A 26,227-nucleotide genomic window follows, 5' to 3' on the forward strand; every position below is an offset into this window, starting at 1 on the left:
CTCACGGGTGCACAATTTTAAGTTTCATTTTTGACCAACATAGAAAAACAGTGCATTAGCAGTGTTTAGCAAAGATAACAATCCATAGTTTCTAAAACCTCTGAATTCTACACAGTGGAAGCAAAGGTAGTAGAGTCAACCTACTAACACTGAGAGGTGGTCTGACGTTAACATGGAGCTATTTCTTTAAAGATATACAAAACATACAAGATGCAGTTTTACATTTAGTCTCTGAAAAACACACATGATCTAAACTGAATGGGACTTTCTCAGGTACTTCACTAACTAAATAAGCATAAGCTCGTTCTAATTGCCCCTTGTGACCGTCAGCATGCAGTTCCCCTACAGACCTCCTTTCCTACCCCCACAACTTTTTGTAAACGCTGATGGAAGAAAACTTGCACATTTTATTATTATTTTATTATTGCACATTATCTTCCACACCAGCACTCCGTCGGTTTCCTGAAGTGATGCCATAGTGACCAGACGCTGGTGTTATCTGCCTTGCAGGCTGTATTTCGGCAGCACTGTGCAGTGGCGCACTGTTTTTTTTTGTTGTTTTTTTGTTTGGCGGAGTCACAGCGAGGCGGAGCCACCCGATTGGCTGGACTGCAGGGCGGAAGTGCGTCTGGTGTCCCAGCTGTGCTGAAAACAAAACAAGACAAGCTGCGACTGGTGAGTGCTCGAAACGCAGAGGGGTGTCTTCTCCCTGGCGTTAAATAGCATCCGAATAGATCCGCGCACACCGTGTCCGTGAGGCGGCCGTTGTGTTCAGCGCGTGTAAACCGCTTGTTTTGTTGTCAGCAGTGGACACAGAGATGTGTGGCTGTCCTTGCGCTGAGCTCACGTGTGAGCTGTTGTTATGTAACACAGGCTGAGCCGAGCGTGCGGATACTACAGCCAGCCTGAGCTGTTGTTGTGCTGCACTGATGTTGCACAGCTACACAGTCGCTTTTCTTTACTGCTAATAAAACGTGATGTCAATCGTTTTTCTTTTCTTTTAAGCCGATGATGACCTGCAAATGCTCGTAAATGCAGCGCTTTCTACACCGCTGCAATCAAACACGGAGCAATTCCGGTGATGATGAGCCCACCACGAATTTATGCTGCTAGACTTAAAGGGGGGGAAATCAACCTAGTGATGTTTTATAGCGCTAAAGCTATTGTGGATTTACTTTGTGATTGTTGCGAGGAGGTGGTGGGTTTCTGTCTTTGTTTGTGTTTTTTGTCCCATGTCTTTAAAAATGTGGTTATGACTGCTACTTGGGTCTACTGAAATGGACCTCAGTCATCATGCCTGAGATGGTTGGGGAGGTATAGTTCATAATGCTGCTGATACACAAACAGGTAACAAATTACTAGAAACACATATAACTGCATTATTAAGTCCCTCCGGAGCGGTTTCACTTTGCAACTCATTCTCCAAATGAAGCCACAAACCATTCTTTCAATAGATACTTCCATATTTGGCAATTTAATGGTGCTCTCGTGACTGCAGGGTTTGGCACATCATTTATGTCTTCCTCAAACCATAAGAGAACCCGCCCATAAAGAAAGAAAGCAATTTTGTATTGATTTGCAGGGACAGGTGGACCCCAGCTGTCCTAGCAGAATGCCCACTGCTGCACTAATGATTACATAATTATAAGAGTAGAAATATATGAAATAAAAAGGGAACAATGGCGTGTCGTTTAGTGGCAAGTCCAGCAAAGTAACAACCTGCAAATACACTATTTCCATTAGACTTTCCCAATGAATGGTTTGACTTGTTGTTTTCTTTACACCTTGAATATTTACACTCACGGGCACTTTATTAGGAACATCTTGGTAGTCCTGGATTGGACACCCTTTTGTTTTCAAAACTGCCTTCATTTTTCATGGCACAGGTTCACCCAGGTGTGCTGTGGTGTTTAAACAATAAAAGCTACTGAGGGGCCCAAAGTGTGCCAAGAAAATCCTCCACACCTTTACACCACCAGCAGTGGTCTAAGTGTTTGATTTGATTTCAAATGTTGCAGGAAAAATGGGCAATCATGAGACCAGACAACATTTTTCCAGTTTTCTACTTTTCAGTTTTGGTGACCTTGTATGAACTGTAGTCTTAGTATCCTGTTCTTAGCTAACAGCAGTGTCATCCAGTGTGGTTTCTGCAGATTCATTCAGAGATGCTCTTCTACACATCTTGGTTGTAATGAGTAGTTATTTAAAGTTTCTGTTGCTTTTTTATCAGCTCAAAGTCAGTCTACCCATTCTCCTCTGGCATCATAACCCATTCCTTAGAGATGGTTGTGAGAAAATCCCAGTAGATCAGCACTTTCTGAAATACTGGGACCAGTCGATGTGACTGCATTTAAAGTCACTGAAGTCACATTTCTTACCCTTTCTGATGCTCAGTTAAAACTTCAACAGGAATACATCTACATGCCTAAATGTACTGTGTGATTGGCTGATTAGATATTTGCATTAACAAGAGGTTTGGCATGTGTGCCTGCTGGCCAGCGAGTGAAGATGCTGATAATCAATTAGAAAAGTACATCGGACGTTTCTGTTGTTTCATATAAACCTCTAGCCTGCGCTTTAAACCTGCAATTTAACATGACAAGTCATCCAAAGAGTTTAACTGGTCACTAACATTTCCATTCTTTTCCAGCACCATGATGGATGAGCTGGTGCAGGACCTGGTATCTGCACTGGAGCAGACCTCAGAACAGAATAAGCTAGGAGAGCTGTGGGAGGAAATGGTACTGAGTCCTCTGCAGCAACGCCGTCAGATCCGCCGTCGCAGAGGCCGTAAGCGTTTTCGCGAGTCCACCCTCTACCCGATAGAGCACAGGCGATGCTGGATCGAGGCATCCGAGTCCAGCTTGGACGAGGCTAAAGAATACAGGGAGAACATCACTACTTCTGTGGCCAATTGCAGTGACTCTGACGATATGACCGCATCCACCCGATGGCCGTCCCTCATGAGAGGCTCAGTCAGGGCGAGGCAGTCCTCCTGGCCAGAGTCCGACTCCTTCACTGAGAATAACCCCGGACGTCCACTCAGGAGGCGGAGGAAAGTTAAACGCATGACCTCAAATGTAACCGTCAGACTGCAGTCCACTTTAAAAGGTTCTGGCTTGGACAGGAAACAGAGGAATAGGCCTTCTAAGGTGCGGCATCTGTCAGGATCAAAGAAGCGGTCTGGTGGTTGGATGGGAGCAGACAGAAAGACTGAAAGAGCCAGACTGATGGGAAAGGAGTGCTGGGAGAGAAAGAAAGAGCACAGAGATGCTGCAGACGAGAACATGTCTGATGGGTAATTTTTTACATTTTCTTCTTTCTTTGAGGTAAACCCAACTTTTGGCCTCCTCAACCCAACATTAAGAGTCGTATTAAGCACTTTGGACTCATTAATTGTGAAAAATAACATTTTCAGCTTTTCGAACCCAACATTTAATTTACAGTTGTGCAGCGAGCAAAATGTTAACCCTGCCCTTGTTTAAAGAGTCTCAATTTAAATCATGCTGAAAAAGAAGCTCAAAACTCTAAAAGCCCCTTTTACCCTTTAAACTGAAAGTTACCAAGGCAGTTAAACCCATAACATAAAAGTCATGGGCATAACTACTATCAGACAGAAGCAATTAAACAAGGCGACATTTAGGATGATCTATAATGCCTGTCTCCATCTAGCCAGTTGTCAATATTCAGCATGTCCTCAACTAAACCGAAAAAAATGTATCACAATCATGCCACTCCGCTTTAAAGTATTGAGTTGACATTAAAAATGAATGATAGAGTCTCTTCATCCTCATCTCGTATAGCTGAAATGATCATCAGGGAGGGATCTTTGATAGTTATGCCTCCGGGCATCTGCCAGCTCATTATTTTCTTTCAAGAAATATTGTCACAAATAAATGAGTGACTTGGCGTGGTATTGATTTGTTTTGAAATGAATTCCTGTCTTGGGCTGGGTAATTAAAGCTGTGCCTGTCCCACAGTCCCAGAGTGCACCGTCTTGTGCGCATTTTATTTAGCAAAACTAAATGTGGCTGTAACTGGCAGCAGAGAGGGACATTATATTACTACAGTAAAGAAAACATTACCATATGTTGCTTTAGCTTAAGCCCAAAAACTACCAATGACCTCAATTTAAGTTTCATTCACCGCTCTCTGTTAAATATACACATTTAATAGTACTGTGTGTTGAGAAGTAAATAAAACAATTAGATTATTTCTCCTTGTTTTGTACATTTAAGAGGCGTTAACATGTACAGAGGTCGTTTTTGTATCTATAAATGCACCTATGCATCTGTAAATTTCTTTGCATTAGATTTTTATATATGCTTCAACTTAATTCCATATTACATTATGGTTATTTATCTTGCAGTAGTAGGTACTATACATCCATATATCATATATAACATGTTCGTTTTCAGAGAGGTCGTGCCACTTATGATCCAAACTCTAAGCCTTTATAAGATGTAACTGAGTAGGTCATTAAGAACTGAAAGCATCCCCATGCAGATGCCCTGCTATAAAAGCCCAGTGTGTAACATGTTTGTTTTTACTGGGTTTTAACATGCGAGTCTGCAAGGATTGATTTGCTTTTGGACTGAGCCTCTAGTGGCCACTAGGGGGACTGCAGTTTTAGGTCCTTACAAAGTGGCTTCACTTTTCAGGCCCCAAGGTTGCTTTTTTTTTTTACTTTGAAGATCATAGTTGCACAAACTAAACAAGGTGACACCTGAAAAACTGCTTGTGATTATAGCTAAAATGAGATAGTCTCTTAGTACCCCTAAACAAAATGGTACAAGGCTATGAAAGCCTAGTTTGTTTAATGACTGATTTTTACTCTAATAGATGCACGTCTTCAGTATCTAGGCAGTGGTGCATGTCGGTGGCATTTATTTGTCATAATAGAAGTGTTTTTTGAGTACACCATGTCGTGCTCGGACTTCTGAATTTTAACATTTGAATACAATAGCAGAGAGTAGAGAGTATTCAGGAAGCAGATTCAGACACGGACCTTGACTCAGGAGGCAGTAGCTGATATACACACACCCTATCCCATTTCTGTACATTATAGTCATTGGGTTGTCAGGGATATAATGCTACAATACAGTTACAGTTATAATACACAAATGCTTCTCAGTGCTGGTCAGATACACAGGAACAGAGTCGGTTTTTTGAAGCGTCGTACATCCTGTTTACCATTTCTAATGCCATCCAGTGGACTTTCATAACATATTTCCTTTGCTGATCTCATTGTCTGTTGATCACATAAAACATGTGTGAAGAAGACATTTGAGGGAACCCATAATGGGACGGAGAGAAGGCTTTACATCTTCAGGTTTAATTTGTGCTGACCTCCCTAGCCCCTAAACGGTACTTGTTTTCTTACTTTATGGAAAAATCAATAGCCGTTCTGACAGAAAACAGCTCCGGAGAAGAAATAAATGGGAGCACCATGGCACGCTGTCAATCATTTCTCACTTGCACAACGCCACCACTGTTGATTGCTGCTCAGTAGACTGCCACACTGTACTGAGGGCTGAACAATCTAATGGTTAAGTCCTGGCAGAGGCAAAAGGATATGAACAAATGGCAGCGGTGATGAGGGGTTGACAGTGGTACAGCGGCTATATTTATGCTCTGAGAGTGTACGGTCCATTTGATGTCAGACACTCATGACATTCTTGTAATGTCTTTTGAGTCACTTGGACTTTTTTCTTCTTTCAGTTTTGATTCATTCCTTTAACCTTTTTCATTTGGAGCCTCTGGTCTTCTAAGATCTCCCTCATCTCAAGGTCACTCGGCTTGTGTGCACACCGAGCAGGGCTTTGCCTTCAGCCACCCAAGTGCAAGGAGAGCAGATGTTGGTAGCTCCAGTTGGGCTCCACATCCTTGATTAGACGTGGCTCAGCCTGCTGGCAGTGAGGCCACCTGGCACCCAGGCTGTCCCAGCAAGCAGGCCTCACCTGTGGGTAGTTGCTGTCCCGGGCTCGGCCTTGGTCTCCAGCTGTGTGCTGCTTCTGGTGTTGTTGATTTCATCCCTGGCATCAAAAGCAAACAAAATCTACTGTGGGCACTTCTCTCTTACTGATATCATTTACATTTTAAAAACTCAGTGAGGAGGGCTTTTTTTGGGGGGGGGGGGCAGCACGGCATCTGCAGAAGTTAATTTTCATAAATCTCTGAGACTAATCCAATTACTGCAGCTCAGGGAGGGTGGGATAACCTTATAATCAGACACCCATGGAAGAGGGCATGGATTTGGGTTGGGGCGGCTTGTTTGAAGAGCCCACAGATCCATTGTTATCAGCACTTTGCCCCCCTCCGACTCTGCCTCTTCTTTATTCCTCTGCAGAATGAGCCCAGGCTCAATAAATGGCGGCTTGCCTGTAATCTCTGTGCAAACTGGTCTGCCTCTCCCAGGAGCTGAGGATTATAGCCTAATGATTAGTGCTCATCTGGATACTGTGTTTTGCTTCAACTCTTTGGATTGTAATAAGACAATACAGCTGTGAGGGAAGCTAAGTCCATTTCTAAGTGCTGGAATGCAGTTTTTTAATTTCGTTTTGCCCTTGTCTTTGTTTTTTCTGGGCATATTTATTCTAATTATGGTATTTATTACAGAAAAGTATTGTTACATTTGATCAGATAAGCTGCAGTTTCATGGAAGGATTTTCTTGCTGCATGCAGCGAGACAAAACCAAGTTTGCTCAAAACGTTTGTCAACTTTTCTCAACAAAGGTCAAAGAAGAAAGAAGAGGTGTTTCTTTTGGTCCCAAGAAAAATGGGGACCTCAATTATTTATAACATTAATTAGAGTACTTAATGGAAACGGTCTCACATCGGCCCTATGCTGCTTCAAGCGACATCACATTACACCTTTAATACGGATAAATACTTAATGGGAGTCTCTAATTAATTGTTTATACTTGTGATTCTTTTTCAAACTTTGCACAAAATCCCACAATATGAAGCAAAACAGATTTCTTATTTGAAAATGGGAAAGAACATCCTGAGAAATTCCTGTGAAAGGTAATAGACCAGAGCATAAAAGGGGGGTGGGGGGGAATGCAGGTGTTGGCTGTTGTAGAGCTTTAGGCAGTGTCCTCCTCTGATGTTGTGTGCTCCAGATGCCAGCTGATATGTCCAGAGGTGGGGTACAGCTGAGGAGAGGCCGGGGGAATCGGTGAGGAGAGAAGGTTGAAGGGGAGGGACGGTTTAGGACTGCTGGGTTAGGGCAGACATCTTCCAGATTCTCTGGAGAGGCCTGTTCCCTCTCACATCTGCTTCCTGTGGATGTTAGGGAAGAAGCTGCAGGACCATCTGGCTAGGGAGGCAGGCAGGCTGGATGGGCATTTTCCTGATCCTGTCATCACTGACAGGCTTCTGCAATATGGCAAAGCACCATATCAGCGCATATCCGACCCTCCAGCTCTCTCCTACAAGCAAGGTCAGCGTTGATAAACAGGAAGCAAAATGCAAGCTGGTCAAGAGAATTAAGCGCCTTTTCTTTCAAAAAGTTGCATGAATACCAATTTGACTAATTAAATGGATAAACCAGTGTGTGGCGCTCAAGCTGATGATGATATATCAAATATATGCCAAAATATATATTTCCTTTAAAAAAAGTGGTCAAACAGAAGCTAATTAAAACAATTAGTACTGTGGCTGTTGGAAACTGGTGTGTGTGTGTTAGAAACCAGTCACCCAGGCTTACTGGTATTCAGAACAGTACATGCAGCGTGTAGTTAATCAATAAACCCATGTGCTACATGTATTTAAAAACAACGGCAGAAAAAATGGCCTCTTTCTTCATCTCTTACTGCTCCTTCCTTATCCTCTGACCTTGAACTGTCTGGAGGTCCCAGTTTGAGGAGGATGAAATGTGAAAAAGAAAGAAAAGCCACAGTTATTTGGGTGAGGGGCAGGGGGCACAGAGGGTGTGGAGGGAGCGTAACGGGGGTTGCCCCGAGGACGTGGGGAGGACCGGCAACGGAGCGGTCTGTGCAGAGGCAGCCCACGCAGCAGATGTCGGCCAGTTGTCGAGGCGGCACGTCTGTGGGTCGATCCGCGTGTGGGGCACACCCAGAGGGAGGGGCGGACAGGGGAATGCGTTTCGCTCTCCTGTCATCCTCCACAACGCAGGCCAGATTAGATTGGAGCTGACAGCGGAGGATATTCAATTAGATTGTTCATGTCACTCAGTGGCTTCGATCAGAGTCTCTCCTGATGCCTTTGTGTTTGCTATCACAACAAGGGAGATCACAGCACGCTCTGTCTCTTTGTGTCATTTCCATTTATGTCGACCTCTAGATCCAGACTTCTTCATTATTTCTATTATTGAATGTTGCATGTTAGATACTGACATTACAGGAGATATTCCATTTTTGGATTTTCATTGTTCACTTTTCAGATGCTATAGCATTGCCTGACCTAAAGAATCTACGAGGTGACAAATCAAAGTGCAGTTCCCGATCCTCAGATTTTTATTGATATTGACGTTAAAGAAGGAGTTTCAATGGGAATCATTCACATGTGATGTTTTTTCTCTTTGCAGGGAAACCAGCAGCACATGCAGCAGCGACCCTGGTCTGTTCACCAATGATGAAGGAGGACAAGGTATTAAGAGACAAATATGTATTATTAACATGGATTCAAACTAGAACGATGACGAGCTGTCATATTTGGACAATACCCTGCTCGGCTATGAGGGAATGCTGGGGCTAGAGAAGGCGGTTTAGATACAATGGGCCGGTTGCTGGGCACCCAGGCGACTCTAATAAGACGTTGTCATGTCGTGTTAATGAGCGCCGAAGCCTTTGCTAATCTCATTAGCCGTGGTGGGGCCAGGCGGCCTCTGATTTAACAGTTGTCACTACACCTTGACTGTGAGAGGCATGGTTCCTGTGTACGCTTTGCTGAGTGACAGGTCTGAGAAGAGCTCGCCGTCTGGGGAAAAGCCCGGTGCTGTCTGGTAATGCGTAGTTAAAGGAGTAGTTCACCCCGCAGCTTGTAGGATGCTAAAAATGTGCAGTGACTTAGCTTCTCTCAGACATCAACACAGCGTTAAATGAGAGTTATTGTAGCTTATGTCTAATATTTACTTAATGTTTTCAACAAATTGCTTGACAATCTTCATTATTGTCAGAGTGATTTGCTAACTGATGGAAGATCTTCCCTTCCCCTCTGTGCAGGTGATGACGAACAGAGTGACTGGTTCTTCGAGGGGGATTGTGGAGTTGGGACGGGTGTGGCTGGCCTGCTGCCCAGCTGGGACTCTGACAGCCAGCTTCCCCTTGAGGACAACCATTCCTCAGCCGCCTTTCTGCAACCTGCACGACTCTCTGACCGAGGTTGCAAAGAGCAATTCTGTCTTCTAGATATAGTATTAGATTTTGAAACGCTCGAGTCTGCATCTTTATCACTGCAATAAAGCGCTGTTGAATATTTGACTGGTACCACGTCAGTATGTAGCGTTGGTCCGCAAATCACTACCTTGGCTTACAGGAGACACTTGAGTTGTCCTATAAATTCTTTTGCTTGTTTAAAAAAAGAAGAATGCTATAAAATCAGAATTTTTGATTATATTGTTAGTGTAACCAATTCAGTTTTTCCTTTATTCATGTTTTTGCTAAACCATAAAGTGTTGTTTTTTTTGTGCCATTGCAGGGTATCATTCACGTCTTAAACGACTGGCTGGCTCTGCTGCATGCTGCGTCAGGAGGGATAGGAGGCGGCCTCCCAGCAAGGTTAAAGAAAGCTTGAATTTCCCTCTTCAATAATTACCGTTGCACAGTTTTCGTGTTTTGTTTCTTATTGTACATCTTTGATTCGTTTTTCATAGGCCAGCAGCATGCCAGTGTTTGTAGAGCGACTGAGACACTTTTCCCAGGATCCTTACCAAAGAGAGTACGAAAGTTTTTAAAACTATCTTAGAAACATAACTCTTAGACATCAACTGTATTTGTTTCCATGATCGTTTTTTCTTTATCTCCTCTAGCTTTTGGTTGCCTTCTGTTGGAAAACGAGACCGAAGCCAGGTGTGCAAGAATAACACATTTTTTTTAGCTTTATTATGTTTGTTTTTTTTTAAATAAAATGCATATTCTAAATATTATTGATTCTTTCATTTTTACAGATGAACCCTTTGTGCCCATTACCAGTGTGTCCTATTGACATGGTGCCAGAGAGCCCCCATCTCAGATGTTCCTCCTCGGTCTTCAGAAACCGGTAGTTGATGCTGTTCACACGCCTGCACCATTCAGTCCTTTTAATCAGAGCTCAATATATTGATGGGGGAGTCAATGACCAGCTCACTTAAGTGAATCAGTTACAGAGCGTTAATTGGAGTGATTTCTGTTCAGATGAGACTCTGTGTGTTAACCTTCTCCTTCCTTATTAAAATGACCGTGTGCGTGTGTGTGTGTGTGTGTGTGTGTGTGTGTGTGTGTGTGTGTGTGTGTGTGTGTGTGTGTGTGTGTGCGTGCGTGCGTGCGTGTGTGTGTGTGTGTGTGTGTCAGGAAACAACTGTTTTCCCTCTTGTGCCTGACAATTCACTGAATTCATTTCATGCTTCAAAGCTGCAATATTCACATTGTAACTACTCTAGAAGGAAATTTAATCGTCATTCGATGCTTCATGTAAACTATTGGCAGTGACGTGTAGGACTCAGAGGTACACATACTGTAACTACTGTGTTTACATATATTCTTCAAATATATTACTACGTAATGCATTTGAGCCATTCCTCATTCTGTTATATTTTTCTAGAAAATGGGAAATGCGTGTAGAGATTTATTGAAACATTATGAAAATACAGTATATAAGGTAAAAACAGTCTGTACAATTCGAACAAGCTTCAAAGTCAATTTTTGATGTGTGTGTGTTCAACACAGCCTGAACTCTATTAGGCAGCTTTCTGAAGACTACTTTAAGTAGTCTTCAGGAGTAGTTCTCCAGGCTTCCTGAAGGAAATTCAAAGCTCTTCTTTGGATGTTGGCTGCCTTTTGTTCTCACACTACCTCAATAATGTTGAGGTCTGGGCTCTGGGGAGGCCAATCCATGACTGATAGTTTTTCTATCCAGGTATTCTTTAACTGGATTTAAGTGTGTTTGGAATCATTGTCAAGCTGAAAAATTAAGCTGTTGCCAATCAAATGCTTTTCCAGATGGCACTGTGTGGTGGCTCAAAAAAAGGAGGACCCACTGCACATCATGCTGTTTTGTTTTGGCTGAAAGAATCTTGTGCAAAAATACAATTTATATCTTTCAAACCGTGTTATCTTTGGCAATTTCCATAGAATTGGCTACAGAAATAGGAAAAATTGTGTTTTTACAACAGGCTGCTTGTAACAAAGTGCCTAAAGAAGCAATTTAAAATGGTTTCTTTGCTAAGTTGTCTGTTATGCGTAGACAAAAAACTGGTTCATCTTTTCAAATAGGTGCATTTTTATGCTTGAATGATTCATAGGACAGTATTATTTGGCCTAACTAGCAAAAAACATTCCTTTGGAAATGGTTGGGTACAAGGACTGGACTGAAAATGAGTGAAAAAGCAGAAATCCTGGAGAAATCCTGCTTACTATATAGCTGGGCCTTTTTTCCTTTTACGCTTTGCAACAGATAACTTTTTGGCAAATGAAATGAAATTCTGGTAACTAATACTATTTTGATGATGATGATTTATATAAATAAAAAACCCGACGTAAGTATGAGAAATGTATTTGGAGGAGTTGTACTGTGTAAACCCCAAACAGATGGGGTGTGCAGTTCTATGCAGTAAACTTCAGAAATGTGGAATCTGCCCCCCAACCCAAAAAAAAAAAAAAGATTTTCATAAAATTAGGGAAAAGTAATGAACTATTAAGGTGAGAAAATAATGTTAAAGTTTAATCCCAAACAAAACATTGCCTGTTTTGGCCTAAAGTCTGAGCTAAACTTACAATAACATGCAGGTGGTGCTCTGCGTCACTTTAAATCGTTTTCAAGGTCAGCGTTTGCAAATGGAGAAATGCTACGTGTTGACATAGTTGTAATGCAGATTAATATGCTGGCATTTCTGGGACTGCACGGAAACATTTAAAAAGGTTTATCCAGGAGATGTTTGTCAAAGCATCACATCGCTCCCAGTCATCCCAGAAACTGTTGGATCTGCATGGGGGACTACTGAGAAGCCGAGCAGCCCTCTTGGCTTCGAGACTGTGGGACTCCTCATTGTATTGTTTTCACTCTGCCTATTTATGGCGCATTCTTAATTTTGTTTCACACGCACTCCTTTCCTCCCGCTCTCTTGGGTTATTTCACAGAGCGCTCCGTGGCTCCTTGATGAGGGGCAGAAACACGGCTGCTATGAAAAGCCCCCGACTTCTTAAGGCTTTCTTTCTAAACTGGCCCTTTCTTCTCCACCTGAAAGGTTCCTTCAGATTCTAGTTTAAGGCATTGTGAATACTAATTTCTCTCTATTAAAAAGCCCTCATATCCCTGCCATGCTCTCATTTGAATGACAGACTCAGGGGAGACCTCTTAATTCCTTTATAGTGGGATTCAAGACCCTTCACTTCAAAAAGTATAAATCATACTCCCAAATGAATGAGGGAGAGGGGGATTGACGAGAGGGGCTTCTGATGTGTCCCATTGGACGGCACGAGCTGAATCCATCTCCCCAAGCTGCTCAATTCCGCTCTCCAGCGAGATGGCAGCTTTGTCCCGATGACCCAGCTTTGCACACATTGCACCCATTTGGGTACTTTAGACTTTCTCCACAATGCTCTTGCATACAAACAGTTAGAAATGTTGTTCGGCATGACAACGAGAGCCGTTGCTCGTGGCCGTTCTCGACAAACTTTAGACAAACCGTCAGTTTGTGATTCGCATAATTTGTTTTGTAACTCTCACCTGTGTTATAAGTTTCCAGCGCTCAGCCCCCATACCGCACGCGTGACTTTTCTTTGTTTAGACACCCTTGAGAGAAAGTGAATTCTCCGTGGCCAGAGTTTGAGCATTTAATCTTGTGCTGTATTGTTGGGATGATATTGTGATTTTTGTTGTACGCAAGCCGACAGCAGCAATCACACATTTGATATTAAGTGATAAAGGCTGCGTAAGGTTGCATGCCATTTATCCTCGCATCTGCGCGTGAATGGGCGCAATGCTTTGTGGGATTTTGGCTGTAATGCTCTGAGCCGCGTTAAAATGCACAACCATCTCCCACCTGAGCCAGGCGGCAGCAGCTTTTATCTATTGACTTATTTATTCCTAAATGACACTTGTGCTGTGAGATAAATCATAGTCTTATGCCATCCCTATCCCAGTTTTCTTTTTAATTGTGAGATCACAGTGTCAGCAGTTAGTATATTGGTGTGAGTGGCCTATTGATTATTGATTTGGAGCTATTGATTATGTTCCCTGGAGACCCTAATCCTTTCTGATTCATTTGAATGCCTCTATTAATCTTGAGATCCTGCTCACACCTGAAGCGCCATGTAACCTAATGAAAATAGATGGCCATTTTGTAACAGCAGCCTTTCACTCCTCTTTTGATTTATTATTTTTAATTGATATATTTGCTTTTGGATGTGGGCGCCAAAATTACAATTGACCCTGTGTCAGTGCTGTTTTACCCCGCTCTCTTAGAGACTGCACTGCATTTAAAAGTGTCTCATGTGACCTGAAAAAAATCTATTTTGGACACTTTTTCCCCCTCAGTGTCCTTGTGGTAGAATTTAGTAGTTGCCGACCATCTCTGTTACTTTGTACTTGTTTTCTCTTTGCTCATTACCTCTGAGTCAATCTTTGCTTTCTCATTACAGTTTCAGTAAATGTAGGCCGTCATCTGTCAAGCTGTTAAAGCTGATGAAGAAACAGATGTTAAATAATAACACTGTTGTGCTTTTTTTAAGCATTTCTCTCAGTTTTGCAGTGAGCCATGTAAAAGGCTTATACAAAGCCTTTGGTTTCTGCTCTGAGATGAATGGTAGTGTTTTTCCTTGGTTAATGAGGCAGCTGATGGTATTCTCATGTTTGATTAGCATTGTGCTGAGTGGCTCACTGGGCCCCTGGCGGACTAGAAGTGACTCTGCATCTTAGCTCTCTGTAACGCCGGGGTGGGCGGGCGGGCGCTTGAGGAGGGGGCCAACATGTCTCGGCCTCAGCGCGAGGAGAAAAGAGATGGAGGGATGGACCACCACACATTAAGACCAAATGCATCAGGGTATTACTTTTAATACCGCGGGCGTGCCTTGTGAAATAATGCGACGTTTAAATGTGGATCGATTTTAGAATTAAAAAGTTAGTTTGCAAAGATTTACTGTGAGGAGTTCAATGCCTGAGCTCTTTATCAGGGGCGCAAATGGCTGGTTATGTGCTGTCCGACAGAGGTACGATTGAGGGATCGATAGGCGCGTGATTTACTAACTGGAGTACAGGTAATCAATAAGTATAAAAGTAAATGAAATATGCATTACTGGGATTTTATTAGAGAGGGGTAGCAGGGAGAGAATAACGGTCAGGCCATTTATTTTTATATCTATTGATTATACAACATAGAGACTTCGCTCAAAGCATGCTCCGCACAGCTCTCAACGCCCAGTGCCTGCACACCCGTCATGTGATTTATGGGTGCTGAGGTCATGGAACACGCCGCAGTTAAAAGGCTGGTCTGACGGGGCCTCATTGTAGCATGTGCCTGTTAGGGTTGAGCTTTAGGTAGCCACAGTCTTGGTTTGTACCAGCTAAAAAAAAGAGAGAGATCTTTTATGCATCCTTGTTGTTGAGCTGCCATGAATTCATTTTTACATTTTTATCCATATTTTCATAAAGGATGCTTATCATTCTTTATGGTGCTAAATTAGCTCAAATATTTAAGTCTGTCAGTGTCTCTTATCAGGGTTCACTCATCCTCTCTCTGCTCTACACAAACACTCGCACTGCCCTGATCACATCAGCTGCTGCCAACCCCCTTGTGATGGAACAGACCTTGACCTTAACTTTACATCTCAGAAGTCAGGGCTATTAAGCTCATGGGGGAGCTTTTCCTATTTCAGGGCCCCTGACATATGACACACAGGAGGCACAGAGCAGGTGTAATTTGTTTATGTGAACTCTGCGATGACTCGGGCGCTCGCACCCCAGCATCTCACATTATTCTTGTGAAAATATACATTAATGAAGAAAAATTAACACACGGCAAAGTTGTATTGAGGTGAAACGCGAAGCTGCAGCGTTTGCAAATGTGCAGCGGTTGCATTTATCGACTTTTGCGAAACTATTAAATTTCTTCATGTTTATGTGTTTATTCTAGGTCGGAGCTGCATCATAATATTGTGAGTAATGTGTTGTTTTTTTCCCTCTCTGTGTCTCACTCAGACAGACTAGTTTCACTCCAGGACTGCTGTTCACAGGAGACGTGAGGAAGCGGAGGGAAACCGAAGCTGTGTCCATCACTTCATCAGGTAACACTCGCCACCCCAGTTTAGCACGTGACATGAGGTAAAAGTATCATGTTTGAATTGCAAAAACTTTATACCTTTGCGTTTTGTTTGTTTTTTAGCCATGCTGCGAGTAAAGCTACTTCGATGTCACTGCACCTCAATAATGAACTCTAATTACTTAATTGATGCCCTCACTTTTCCTCCAGTTCCAAAAAGATTTGTTTAAATTTAGTGAATGATTCAGGAGTTAAATGTAGCATTCAAAATGGTGATAGGTGATTTTTTAACTATTTTCCTTTCTATAACACCTTTAGTTTGTAAGTTTTGCCTCTGTATAAAACCATGGTAGATTTTCTTTTATACAGTCAGTATGTAACATATATGGTTGAAGTCCGTTTTAATAGGAATTAGAGCCATTTTTACCCCTCAGCTGTAAAAGGCTGATGGGGTATAGCCATCATGCTGCTGGGCGGGCGAGTCGGGGGTGTGGACACCTAAGTTTGTAAATGCGATACCTCGAGAATGAGGTGACATAGGAGCTCCAAATACAATAGACGTAGCTCCTAAAAATGTCAGACCTCAGTTTGAATCTCAGTGACCTTGGCCTCAAGTTTAAGGTTGGAGGTCAAGATTTCTGGAATTTTCAAGTTGATACCACAAGTGCATTTACTAAATACTCTGGATGATTTTGAATCTTCAAGGTCACAGTAACATTTTCTAAAAATCTTCTGAATATGATCACTTGAGAACAAGATGATGCTGGATTTTGAAATTGATGCCATGGGTATCTATTTTCATGCATAGTCCCTCATTTTCAGAGGCTTTCAGACTATTTGTACAATTACCAAGTTGTTTCATGGCCAAACGAGGCATGTTCCCTTCTGTTTTTTTATGACATCTTAAGTAGATAAAAGATCTGAGGTTTATTCCAAGGGTCAGATTTACTAACATGTTGCACCAGCCAAAATTACTTTTGGTACTACAAGGAAAGTGCGGTGACAAGATTCCATGTAAGAGGTGAGAACTCAGAGATTTAAAAACAGACGTGAATGCAGAGAGACCCACAAACAAGAAGCAAAGCAGAACATCTCATTGGAGGAAACAGCATTTGGTGCTGTCTATGGTTTCTACACTTCAGGCAGTTAGTGTCTGCTGCAGCTTTTCAGCCATGCATTAAAAACAGTCCTTTAAAATTTAAAGTCATGTTAGTTTGTAGAGCTTGCAGAGAACCTCTGAATGCTTCAGCTTTAACGTGACTTTACAAGGTGAGAGCATTAAAAAGTGCATCATTGCATAGGAGTCAGATTTTCAGGGGGATAATAATACTGAGCCTGGTTCTTTTATTTCTGAAGTAATTCTGTTATTGTGTGTTATTTATGGTTTCTAAAGGAAAGTATGTTTAGAATTGCCCCAAAATCCCTCACTTGTAGGAAAAGCATTTGACAAACTTTTCATTTCAATGTGGCGGGGGGCTAATAATTTTCTCCTCATCTCTACATCTATACCCCCTTTTATATTTGACTGCATTTACTTATGTACTCATGAGCTGTGTTTTCCATGGTCACAGTTGCCTTACGCTCCGAGCAGCCAGCGTTGCGTGTGTGCTTAGACCAGTGGAGCTGCCTTTTTTCATTAGACTGATGGCTCGGGGCCTTTTGTCTTTGCTGGATTGAAATCTGAATTGGTTTGTCCACCTTTTCTTCTCGCGTCCCCTCTGTGTGCTCCACTCCTGCAGCTGCTGTTTGTCATTTAAATAACAAATGCTGGTGGTTCTCTGATTTAGTGAGGGGTGCAGGCCTCTGATGTATATTAATATTGCTCCACAGTGCACTGTACCAGGGTCCATCATTCATTTGGATAAAAGAGGTGGAATTTAAAAACAGCCACTGCTTTACATGGATACAGATTGCATCCATTTATTGCAACGAGTGATGGAGGGGCCAGCGACTCCGTCCTTCACCTCCCAAGTGCTAAACTGCTTCACATAAAAGTAAAAAAAAAAAGGACGGACCCCTGGCCCCTAAGGCCCTCTGATACTCAGCATGCGGAACGAGGGGCATACCTTGTTTGTCAAAGGTTAACAGGCCCACGGTCTACTGTAGTCATTCTTCATATGTTATTGTAATGTAATCTTTGTGTAAAAATGATCATAAAGCTTTTTAAAAAAAAATAAATATATTTATCATCTTAAATAAATATATTTATCATCTTATATGTAAAAGACAGAAGTAGAGTCCCTGATATGCACATCCCCCTCAGCCCTGTTCAGAGTGTTTTCCTGCTTCTTGAGTCTAGTGCCCCCTGTCCACCATGATTTATCATGCATCCCATGTCGTCCAATGTCAGTTTCTGCAGCTGCAACTGCTCTGTATAAATCTTTACTTTGGCAGCCTGCTGCACCATGTCTCTCCTCAGTAATCTCACCTCCCACCAGGAGATGCACATTCACCCTGACAAGCTTTCACACGCTCTGTGTAAAAATTTTTGGTTTGCTGCCGTTGTGACACGAGCGCGTATAGATTCGGTGATTTATCGAGCAGAAGCGCTGTCTGGTAAACATCTTGTTTGCATGGAAAGATTGTTTACTGCATTCAGTAAAAAGCGCAGCACGGCTCGCCGTGTTGCGTTTAGTGAACACGACAGCTGAGTCTTCGAGTTAGCCAGAGGAAGTGGATTGCTGTATGTGTTAGTGGCTGATTTGAAACTCTGTAATCAGGAGTGAAAATAGTCTGCGACTGAAGGTATCCTCCAGGACTCTATAGGGAATCACTGAGGTGGTACCCAGCTGTTGCTTTGTCTTCTTTCTTTAACCTTTTAGCACCTTCACGGCAGTGCTTGAAGCCTGTTGTGGAAAAAAAAAAGACAACAACTTATCAAGCCAGGTATCTGTTTGGATTAGATGACCACTCGATTTCTCAGCCTTAAATTGACCATTTTCTACTTTTCTCACCACCTCCATCCACCCAGAAATCCAACCGAGCCCCTACTAGATTTGGAATAAAGAAAACCTTCTTTCTGCTCTATAGGATTTGAAAAGTATTTTTAAAAAAGTGATTACAAAAATGCAAAATCAAAGTTTGCAATTATAAATGTATTAATAATTGCATTGGCTTTTATTAGCGAATTGTGCATTTTAGCACATGGCGCTCATTGATGGTGAATTAGTATGAAGAGCATGTACACGCTACACAATTGGGGGATTATTTGTGAGTCAAGAGATGAATCAAGAAGTGTAAAGATCTTGATGGAATTTAATATCCTTGGCTGGCCTGACACACAGACTAATTAATTATTGCAATTTTACTCCTCCCCTGCTGTCTCGCACAATGCCCTTCATCTTTATCTCTATAAAGTCGATGCTAGTTTAAAAAAAAGCCTTAATTTCTGTAGTGTGTTAGACGTCAGGAAGATTTTGTCTAAATAAGTGCGGTTGAAGTCAGTTTGCGCTTAACCTTGTCAGACCGCTTGTTATCTTTATATGTTGGTAAGTACCACATGTGGGTGTCCATGTGGAGGCCTGCCCCACGGTCAGCTTTGCTGCCTCTCCTCTCCCCCTCTGTCTTCATGTGTCTCCTTGCCTGAGCGAGACGGCTGCGTGACAGATCACCTGCATTGGAGGCCCGCCGTGTTCCTGCCCGGTCCGGCCCCCTCTCATTAATGCCCAGGCTGGTGCGAGGGCCGTATGGCAGCACAAGACAAATAACGCTACCACTCAGCCATCACTTCTGCTGACAGAAATGCAGCCCACCGCACTATTTCGCCCTCTCCGGCTCCACTCCACACCCTGCTCTTGTCCTTCAACCCCCCCTCCGTCTCCACCTGCACCTGCCTGCACGGCTCTACCAAACTTTCATGGCGTGCTTTTTTCTTTTTTTCAACTGTTGCTGGAGGCCCAGCTTAACACTGAAACCCACATGAGTTGATGTGCTATAACCACAAACCTGCTGCGGCTGTAACCTCTCTGATTGTTTTTCTTTTTTTGTATTCTTTCATTCTTCTGGAGGTAGATTTACCCGGCTAGACTGTCAGGTGCTTCTTGTTTGTGTGCAACCCTTCTCACCAGGAGGTCTGATTTGAACGTCCCTTTTATTTTTTATTTTCTTTTGCAAAAAGAGCAGAGTGTGTGTGTGTGTGTGTGTGTTAGTACACGGAAGAGAGAGAGAAACACAAAGGCTAATCATTAAAGAGCTATTCAGCCCTGTTCATTTAAGTGTGGGAATCAGCAGGCCCATTACTGTCAATGTGTAATTAGCTGATTAATAAAGGGGGGAAGGGGAGTGCTCCAGGAAGGCCTGCAATGATTGTTTTTAGAGAGCATCACATGAGAGCTTATTAAGATGGTAAGATGGTTCCATTCAACTTCCCATTATCGTCCACAATAAATGTATGTACTGTAATTCTCCCATTGACTGAAAACCTTTGCATTGTAATGTCTTTATTGACCTTGATGTAAAACCAGTTGAGTGCAGGTGGTAATCTTTTATTCATCATTTTTAGATTACCTTGTAATCACATTAATACACTAAGATGCTAAACCTGTATCTCTTCACATGGTACACTTTGGATGCTATTTTTATATTATTATATGAAAAGTATAGTTGCTACAAAGACGACATGTTGTCAGCATGTTTTGGAGCTCCATCGTGCACTAAATGCACTAAATGTTGTCAGTGGTGACAGCTCTGGGTTGCAAAGTTTACCATGCGCTCTTTACTGTTGAGTTAATACATTCAAAATGGGATTTGGCATTTTTTTGGTAGAAATAAGCAGGGCTTAGTAAACATGTTGATTTAGATAGTGTTAAACCTGTGTATTCTCACTGAGTACTTTAATAGGTATAGTTGTTAATATGATTTTAAATGCAAATCAGCCAATCACATGGCTGCAACTCAATGCGTTTAGGTATTAAAATGTGATCGAGATGACCTGGTTAACTTTAAACCGAGCATCAGAATAGGGAAAAAAGGTGATTTCAGTGATTTTGAATGTGGTATGGTTTTTGACATGAGTCAGGCTGGTTTGACTATTTCAGAAATATTTGTTCCCACATATCCATCTCTATGGTTCACAGAGAATTGTTAAAAACGAGAAAATATCCAGGTCAGTGGGGGAAAATGCCTCCTCGATGGCAGACTGTTTTGAGCTAATAGGAAGGTGCCAGTAACTCAAATAATCACTTGGTTCAACCAAGGTAGCAGAAAAGCATCTCTGAATGCACAACGCTGGACCTTGAAGCTACACTGGGCGCTACTCCTGTCAGCTAAAAACAGGAAACTGAGGCAATAGTTTGCACAGGCTCACCAAAAGTGGACAATAGGAGATTGGAAAAACATTTCCTGATCTGATGAGTCTCCATTTCTGCTGCAGCATTCAGCTGATAGGGTCAGAATTTAGTGTAAACAACAACATGAAAGCATGGCGCAATCCTGCCCTGTATTAACAGTTGAGCATTGTTTAAATGCCACAGGCCACCTGAGTATTGCTGCTCACCATGCCTATCCCTTCTTGACCCCAGTGTACCCATTGTCTGATGTTTGCTTCCTGCAGGGTAACGCACAATGTCACAAAACCTCAAATCAACTCAAACTGGTTTCTTGAACATGTCCTCAAATGGCCTCAACAGTCACCAGATCTCAATCGAGTGCACCTCTGGGATGTGATGGAGTGGGAGATTTGCATCATGGATGTGCAGTCGACAAATCTGCAGCAGCTGTGTGACGCTGTCATATCAATATTTATACACAATCATACTGTGAGTTTGAACTGAAGACGAACCTAAAGTTTTTCAGCGTAAGCATTTATTATGTTGTTTTTGTAGCATTTTCAGTTAAAGACTAAATAATTGGCAAAACACTTTATTCTATTTTGTTTTTAAATTTTACCCAGTATTTATTTTTGTTCTATATCTAAAACTATATCTATAACCTACCAAAGCAGTGATTTATAAAAGGAAGCAAGATAATTTATCAGTTGATATGAAGAAAAATATTGTAGTTTTTATGCCATCTAATGGACTAGCTCATTTAATCTGAAGTAAAACTTTGAATTCAGGACTTACATTTCAGGATTTCCACATAAAAACACACATATATTAAAGATCGGAGCACTTCCTCCACCACTGCATTCAATGTAATTGGCTGAATATGAGAAACATGAAGACTGATTATTCCACCAGCAGGAATGTTCCAACTTTAAAGCGTTTTAAAATAGTAGTATTAACGTATGAAATGGTAGTTTTAAAAATATTTATTTATTTAAATGTTTGCTGATTTGATTGGAAATACAAATGTGCATACTCCTCAGCAGCAATCAGTCATCATTCCCTCAGGAAATATTAATCATTTACCTTAACCTAAACATGACCTTGACTTTGAGTTAGTATCTGGTGTGTCTTATGCATTTTAACATAGTCAGACTTAAGTGTTTCCTGCTGTTTTTTCCTAATTGTCCAGTAAGAAATCCCCTGAATTTTGATCAAGTCCTCTGACTATGTTTAACCCGAATGTTTGTGTTGAACCTCAGCAACAGTTAGTCATCATTCCCTCAAGAAATATTAATCAATTATCTTGGCTGCTGGATCAGTTTGGAGAAGAAGTCATCTGGAAAGAGCCACAAGCAGATATAAGGAGAACGAGCAAAAGCACATACCAGTGAATGCTGTAATGCCTAATCCTTTGAGACAGCCCCGAGCCACAATGTCACTTCTAGTTCCCTTGTCCTATGTTATGGGACTGCCTGGCAAATGTCTTGTGTGACCGCCGCTAACTTTTTTTTTTTTGGTGGGGAGGGTGGGCGGAGATCAGGAGAGATTTATTTATCAAAGTGAAGTAGGAAAAGCAGGAAGGCATGTTAGCGAGTGCAATTGTTTTAGAGTTCCTCTGTTTTCCACGAAAATTGGTCCCGGCTCTCTTTCTGATATTTCTCTTCACTCGCGGCGAGAAAAAAGCTTTTAAGGTGCACGAGATCAAGAGAAAATGGGATCCTTTAAAAAGGAAGGTCATCAGCGAGATGTGAAGTGTGATGAATTAAGAGTTCAGAAACACAATCAAACCACCATAAGAGAAGCACAGATAGGTTTCGTTTTTTAATAACGTCTACAGTCATATGGGGGTGAAGCGGGTTTGCCTCACGTGACCCAAAATTAATATTTAACCTATTAGAAGAGGATTGCTTCAAAGTTTTATTTCCATCTACCTAAACCAGGGAGCGATCTGTGAGTCATGTACTAAATTTAATCATTTTTGAGAGGCTTGAAACAGTGAAGGGCAATGTGATTTATTTATCTTTTTGTTTGCTCTCAGTGTTTGGTTACATGTCCAGAATATGATATGTGCTTTTCTTTTTTTTTCTCTCTCCTCCTCTGCAGCTTACAACCCTTTTTACCTGGATCACCAGAGAGAAGAGGCACAAGGGCCCGGTAACACCTCAGCCCTCGAAGCTGTGGGACCAAGCGTACCTGCTTCACAATCCTCCACTTGTGCTCAGCCTGAGAGTTTATCTTTGCTCCAGTAGGACTGAATGGGACTCGAGAAGTACCATCTGAAGTCTGGAGGAAAGTGACAAAAAGAAGCTATTGTGCCAAGGAATGAAAAAGGCTTGAACTCCTATTGCTGCACAAACTTTATAACAAAGAAGTAAAAAAATACAAAGCAAATCATTAGTCTTCAAATCAGCATGTTACTGCTAGATCCAGTCCTTCCAGGTAGTATATTAAGCATGACAAATGTTAATGCAATCAAGCCTTGTTAAGCCCTCTGCCATCTCTTCAAGGAAGAAGGCAGCTTCAAGAGGCTCCTCGTTTCACTCTAGACTCGGCAGCTCCTCCTGTTTCCAAACAGAGTTTCCAGGCCACCTGCTACCGCACAATCCAACAATTATGTCCACTCTAGTTGCACGGCATTTGTCAGCAGGAACCCTGGGAAGGATGGTCAGGTGAGGATGGGTGGGCTAAGGGAGGGGGGCAGTCTGCTCTATTCTAGTGTGGCTGTCCGAGACAGACGAGCATCACAATGTTTAGCTACCACATGCTGCTACAGGGTTCACAGAGGCGACCACCGGTAGCGAGCCGCACAAAGTACAGGCCTCCTATTAGCATGGATTTGAAAAGCTACAGTTGGTACAAAGGTGCTCATTAGCACAACACAGAGGGAGTGTAGTAGCGGTCCTCGGAGGGCCGCCTCTGTTCTCTCCAGGTTACCTTCTATATTCAAATTTTGCCCAAATGTATTTAAAGTTCAAGGCCAGCTGCAGATCTGTTTGAACAGCCTGTTTTTCAGCTGTGCTGGATGGGCTGCTTTTGGAGCTGTTTAGAAGGAGCGCAGAGGCGAACGGAGAGAAGTGGAGAAGCTCTAGGAGACGGGAGTGGACATCCGTGCGCGCTGTATTTTCACCTCCCCTTAGGATATGGATTCCCCCACCTCCCGCAGCATCAGATGCATTAAAAGATCAATCGCAGCATACAGAGAGATCAAAAATATTCATACTAGCCAAGATGGTAAACAACCAGTTTATTTTTCAGAAAAAGAAAATACTGTGCATGTTGTGAGATACATGACAAACCATAAAGATACAGCCTGACTCCATTTAATAGTGTTAAAAATGCATTTTACACGGAAATTCTCACCTGAATTGAAATATTATTTTGAATGTTTTTTTAAAGGAAAGTTTAATGAATCTAAAGAAGTTACCAGGTATGCACTTTCTCTACTGATTACAAGATATCTTCTTAGTAAAGTGAAGTGCATAATCATCAGCTTCATAACGCGTCTTTTTCCGGCACTTTAAAGCCTTATTTAAGGGAAGAATCGCATTTAATAGAATGAGATTTGCCAATTAACATGAGTTATATGTCTGCAATAATCCATCTGAGAAGGCTTTATGTGATCATGTTGGAGGGGGATGACATTTATAAATGCTGTGTGTGCACACTAGTCTAAATGGATGCCTCACACAAGACATCCTGCCACAGAAATCAGTCAAAGTGCAGAGACCAGCCCACCCCTTTCCTCGTCTACTGCTGCTGCTTTTCCTTCTGCAGCTTCAGTCTGCCAGTTGTAACCAGGCCAGGTGGGAGTGCTTACGGTATACGTCTGATTAATAGGAATAAGAATAATTAGACCAAAAAAACAATAACGTGATGTGTTCTTCCCCTCAGCTTGTTGACAGGTATTGACCGTGCAGTGTTTTAAGGAGAGCTTTGCGCTGTTGTTTTATCCAACAGTATGTGTTTTGGTGCCAGGGCTCTGACAGGGGAGGAAGATGCATCAGGTCCGATACAGTTCCATTAGTAGGAGGGAGGAACACCTTACATGCCACCACGGCAATTAACAGTCACTATAATGACATCTCAGCCAGACCTTATGCCACGAAATGAATTTCCAATGGCTAGGAAATGGTGGAATGGCATCCGTGCAGCCAGTCAATTGTCCTGTTACAGTTAAGGAATCCAGCAGGCTAGTACCACTCATATTTCATCCCAGGTAAAGATTACCTGTCAGACCCATGGGAGATGTATTGATCTGTTTTCCTTTTTCTGCCAGCAATCACCTGACAAAGGCACCTAGGAGGCGAATGAATGAGTGATGCCTGGTCTGTCTGCTTCGGCGTGGTGGCTTCTAGTGTCCACTGATGGGTGGAGAGGTGATGAGGAAGAGGAGAGATAATGCAGTCATAAACTCTGTTTGAACCTCCTCTGTATGCATGCATGGCAGCCCCTTTGAGTCGAGGGTCACAGGTCAACAGGGAATTTGCTTTTTTTTCTCTCCCCCCCCCTCCGCACCTTGCTTGTCGGTAGCATTACTTCTTGCTGTGTGCACCGATGATAGAAAGACATGCAAAAGAGGCCCTCTGGTTCCTGCTGACAAATGCATGTTGCGAATCAACGTAGTTCAGCTCACTCTGGATTTCAAAAGCGATCCTTTTGGATCCGGTCGCCCTTTTAGCGACGTAATCTGGCCTTGCGTGGTCCTGCGATGATCACAGTGGCAACGATCGACGTATTTGACCATTACAGTATGTTCCCTTGGCAGCTAAAAAGTATTAAGATATTTACCTTGTTTAGTAGAATGTCAGAGTTGATATTATCCATGAAGCCATGCGTTTAAATTTGCTCTGCATAAAATGTGTAGTACTTATGATGTGATAATTATAGCTCCATTAATTAAGGATTTAGGTGCAAGAACATTTAATTCATAAATGCAATTTCTCGATAGATAGTACACTAGATATGTCTCTCTAATTTTTTTATTTTTTTTTACTATCACATTTTTAATTTCATTTACAGGGATTTAAATATATCTAGCTGATATCAGGGGCCCAAGGCAGCTATCCACATTTGATACGTAGTGAAAATAGCATCTTATCTCATAGGCTGTTATCTTTATGTTTAATAGCAGTGGGGGCATGCCTAATTGCTTTGCAAATGATCTGAAGAGGATTACTCCACCCTTAGAAAGCCTGCACCATGTCGCTAGATCTTAGAGAGACATTACAATAGTAAAGTTCAATCAAATCTGAAGTGCAGCTCTGTGTTTGTGTTAAAGTACATTCTGGGAACAGCTGGGAACACTCTGCAATGGAGGAAACTTTGCGTAACAACATCATAGACTAATCAGGATGATGGATGTTTTAGGAAGGTGTAATTCCACTAATGTAATTTGTGTATTTTTCAAGTGATAGTGGGATTTTTAAGGACATCTTGCCTTTATGCCATAAGTGATATATGTGATATATTTATTCTTCCATGTCAGTATCAAATCCATTTTGAATACTGAATTTGTGTGCAATAAATACGTCTTGGTGATCAA

At 42.1% G+C, this 26,227-nt stretch overlaps 1 protein-coding gene across 1 annotated transcript; it reads left to right on the plus strand.

The window, feature by feature from the left end:
• The first annotated feature begins 539 nt into the window (after positions 1–539).
• Positions 540–26,227, plus strand: LOC101472867 (G patch domain-containing protein 2-like). Its single transcript, XM_004540705.5, has 10 exons — positions 540–675; positions 2,651–3,298; positions 8,552–8,613; positions 9,189–9,347; positions 9,664–9,743; positions 9,839–9,903; positions 9,995–10,034; positions 10,133–10,224; positions 15,358–15,443; positions 22,789–26,227. The coding sequence occupies exons 2-10, from the start codon at positions 2,655–2,657 to the stop codon at positions 22,932–22,934; spliced, it is 1,374 nt and encodes a 457-aa protein (XP_004540762.1). The 5' UTR covers positions 540–675; positions 2,651–2,654; the 3' UTR covers positions 22,935–26,227.

This window comes from Maylandia zebra, linkage group LG19 (genome assembly GCF_041146795.1).
Source record: "Maylandia zebra isolate NMK-2024a linkage group LG19, Mzebra_GT3a, whole genome shotgun sequence".
Lineage (NCBI taxonomy): Eukaryota > Metazoa > Chordata > Actinopteri > Cichliformes > Cichlidae > Maylandia > Maylandia zebra.

Coding starts and splice junctions, on each gene's coding strand:
- LOC101472867 (XM_004540705.5), top strand. CDS start 2,655: ATGATGGATGAGCTGGTGCAGGACCTGGTATCTGCACTGGAGCAGACC. Junction 3,299..8,551: donor GACGAGAACATGTCTGATGG/GTAATTTTTTAC, acceptor TTCTCTTTGCAG/GGAAACCAGCAGCACATGCA. Junction 10,035..10,132: donor GAAAACGAGACCGAAGCCAG/GTGTGCAAGAAT, acceptor TCATTTTTACAG/ATGAACCCTTTGTGCCCATT.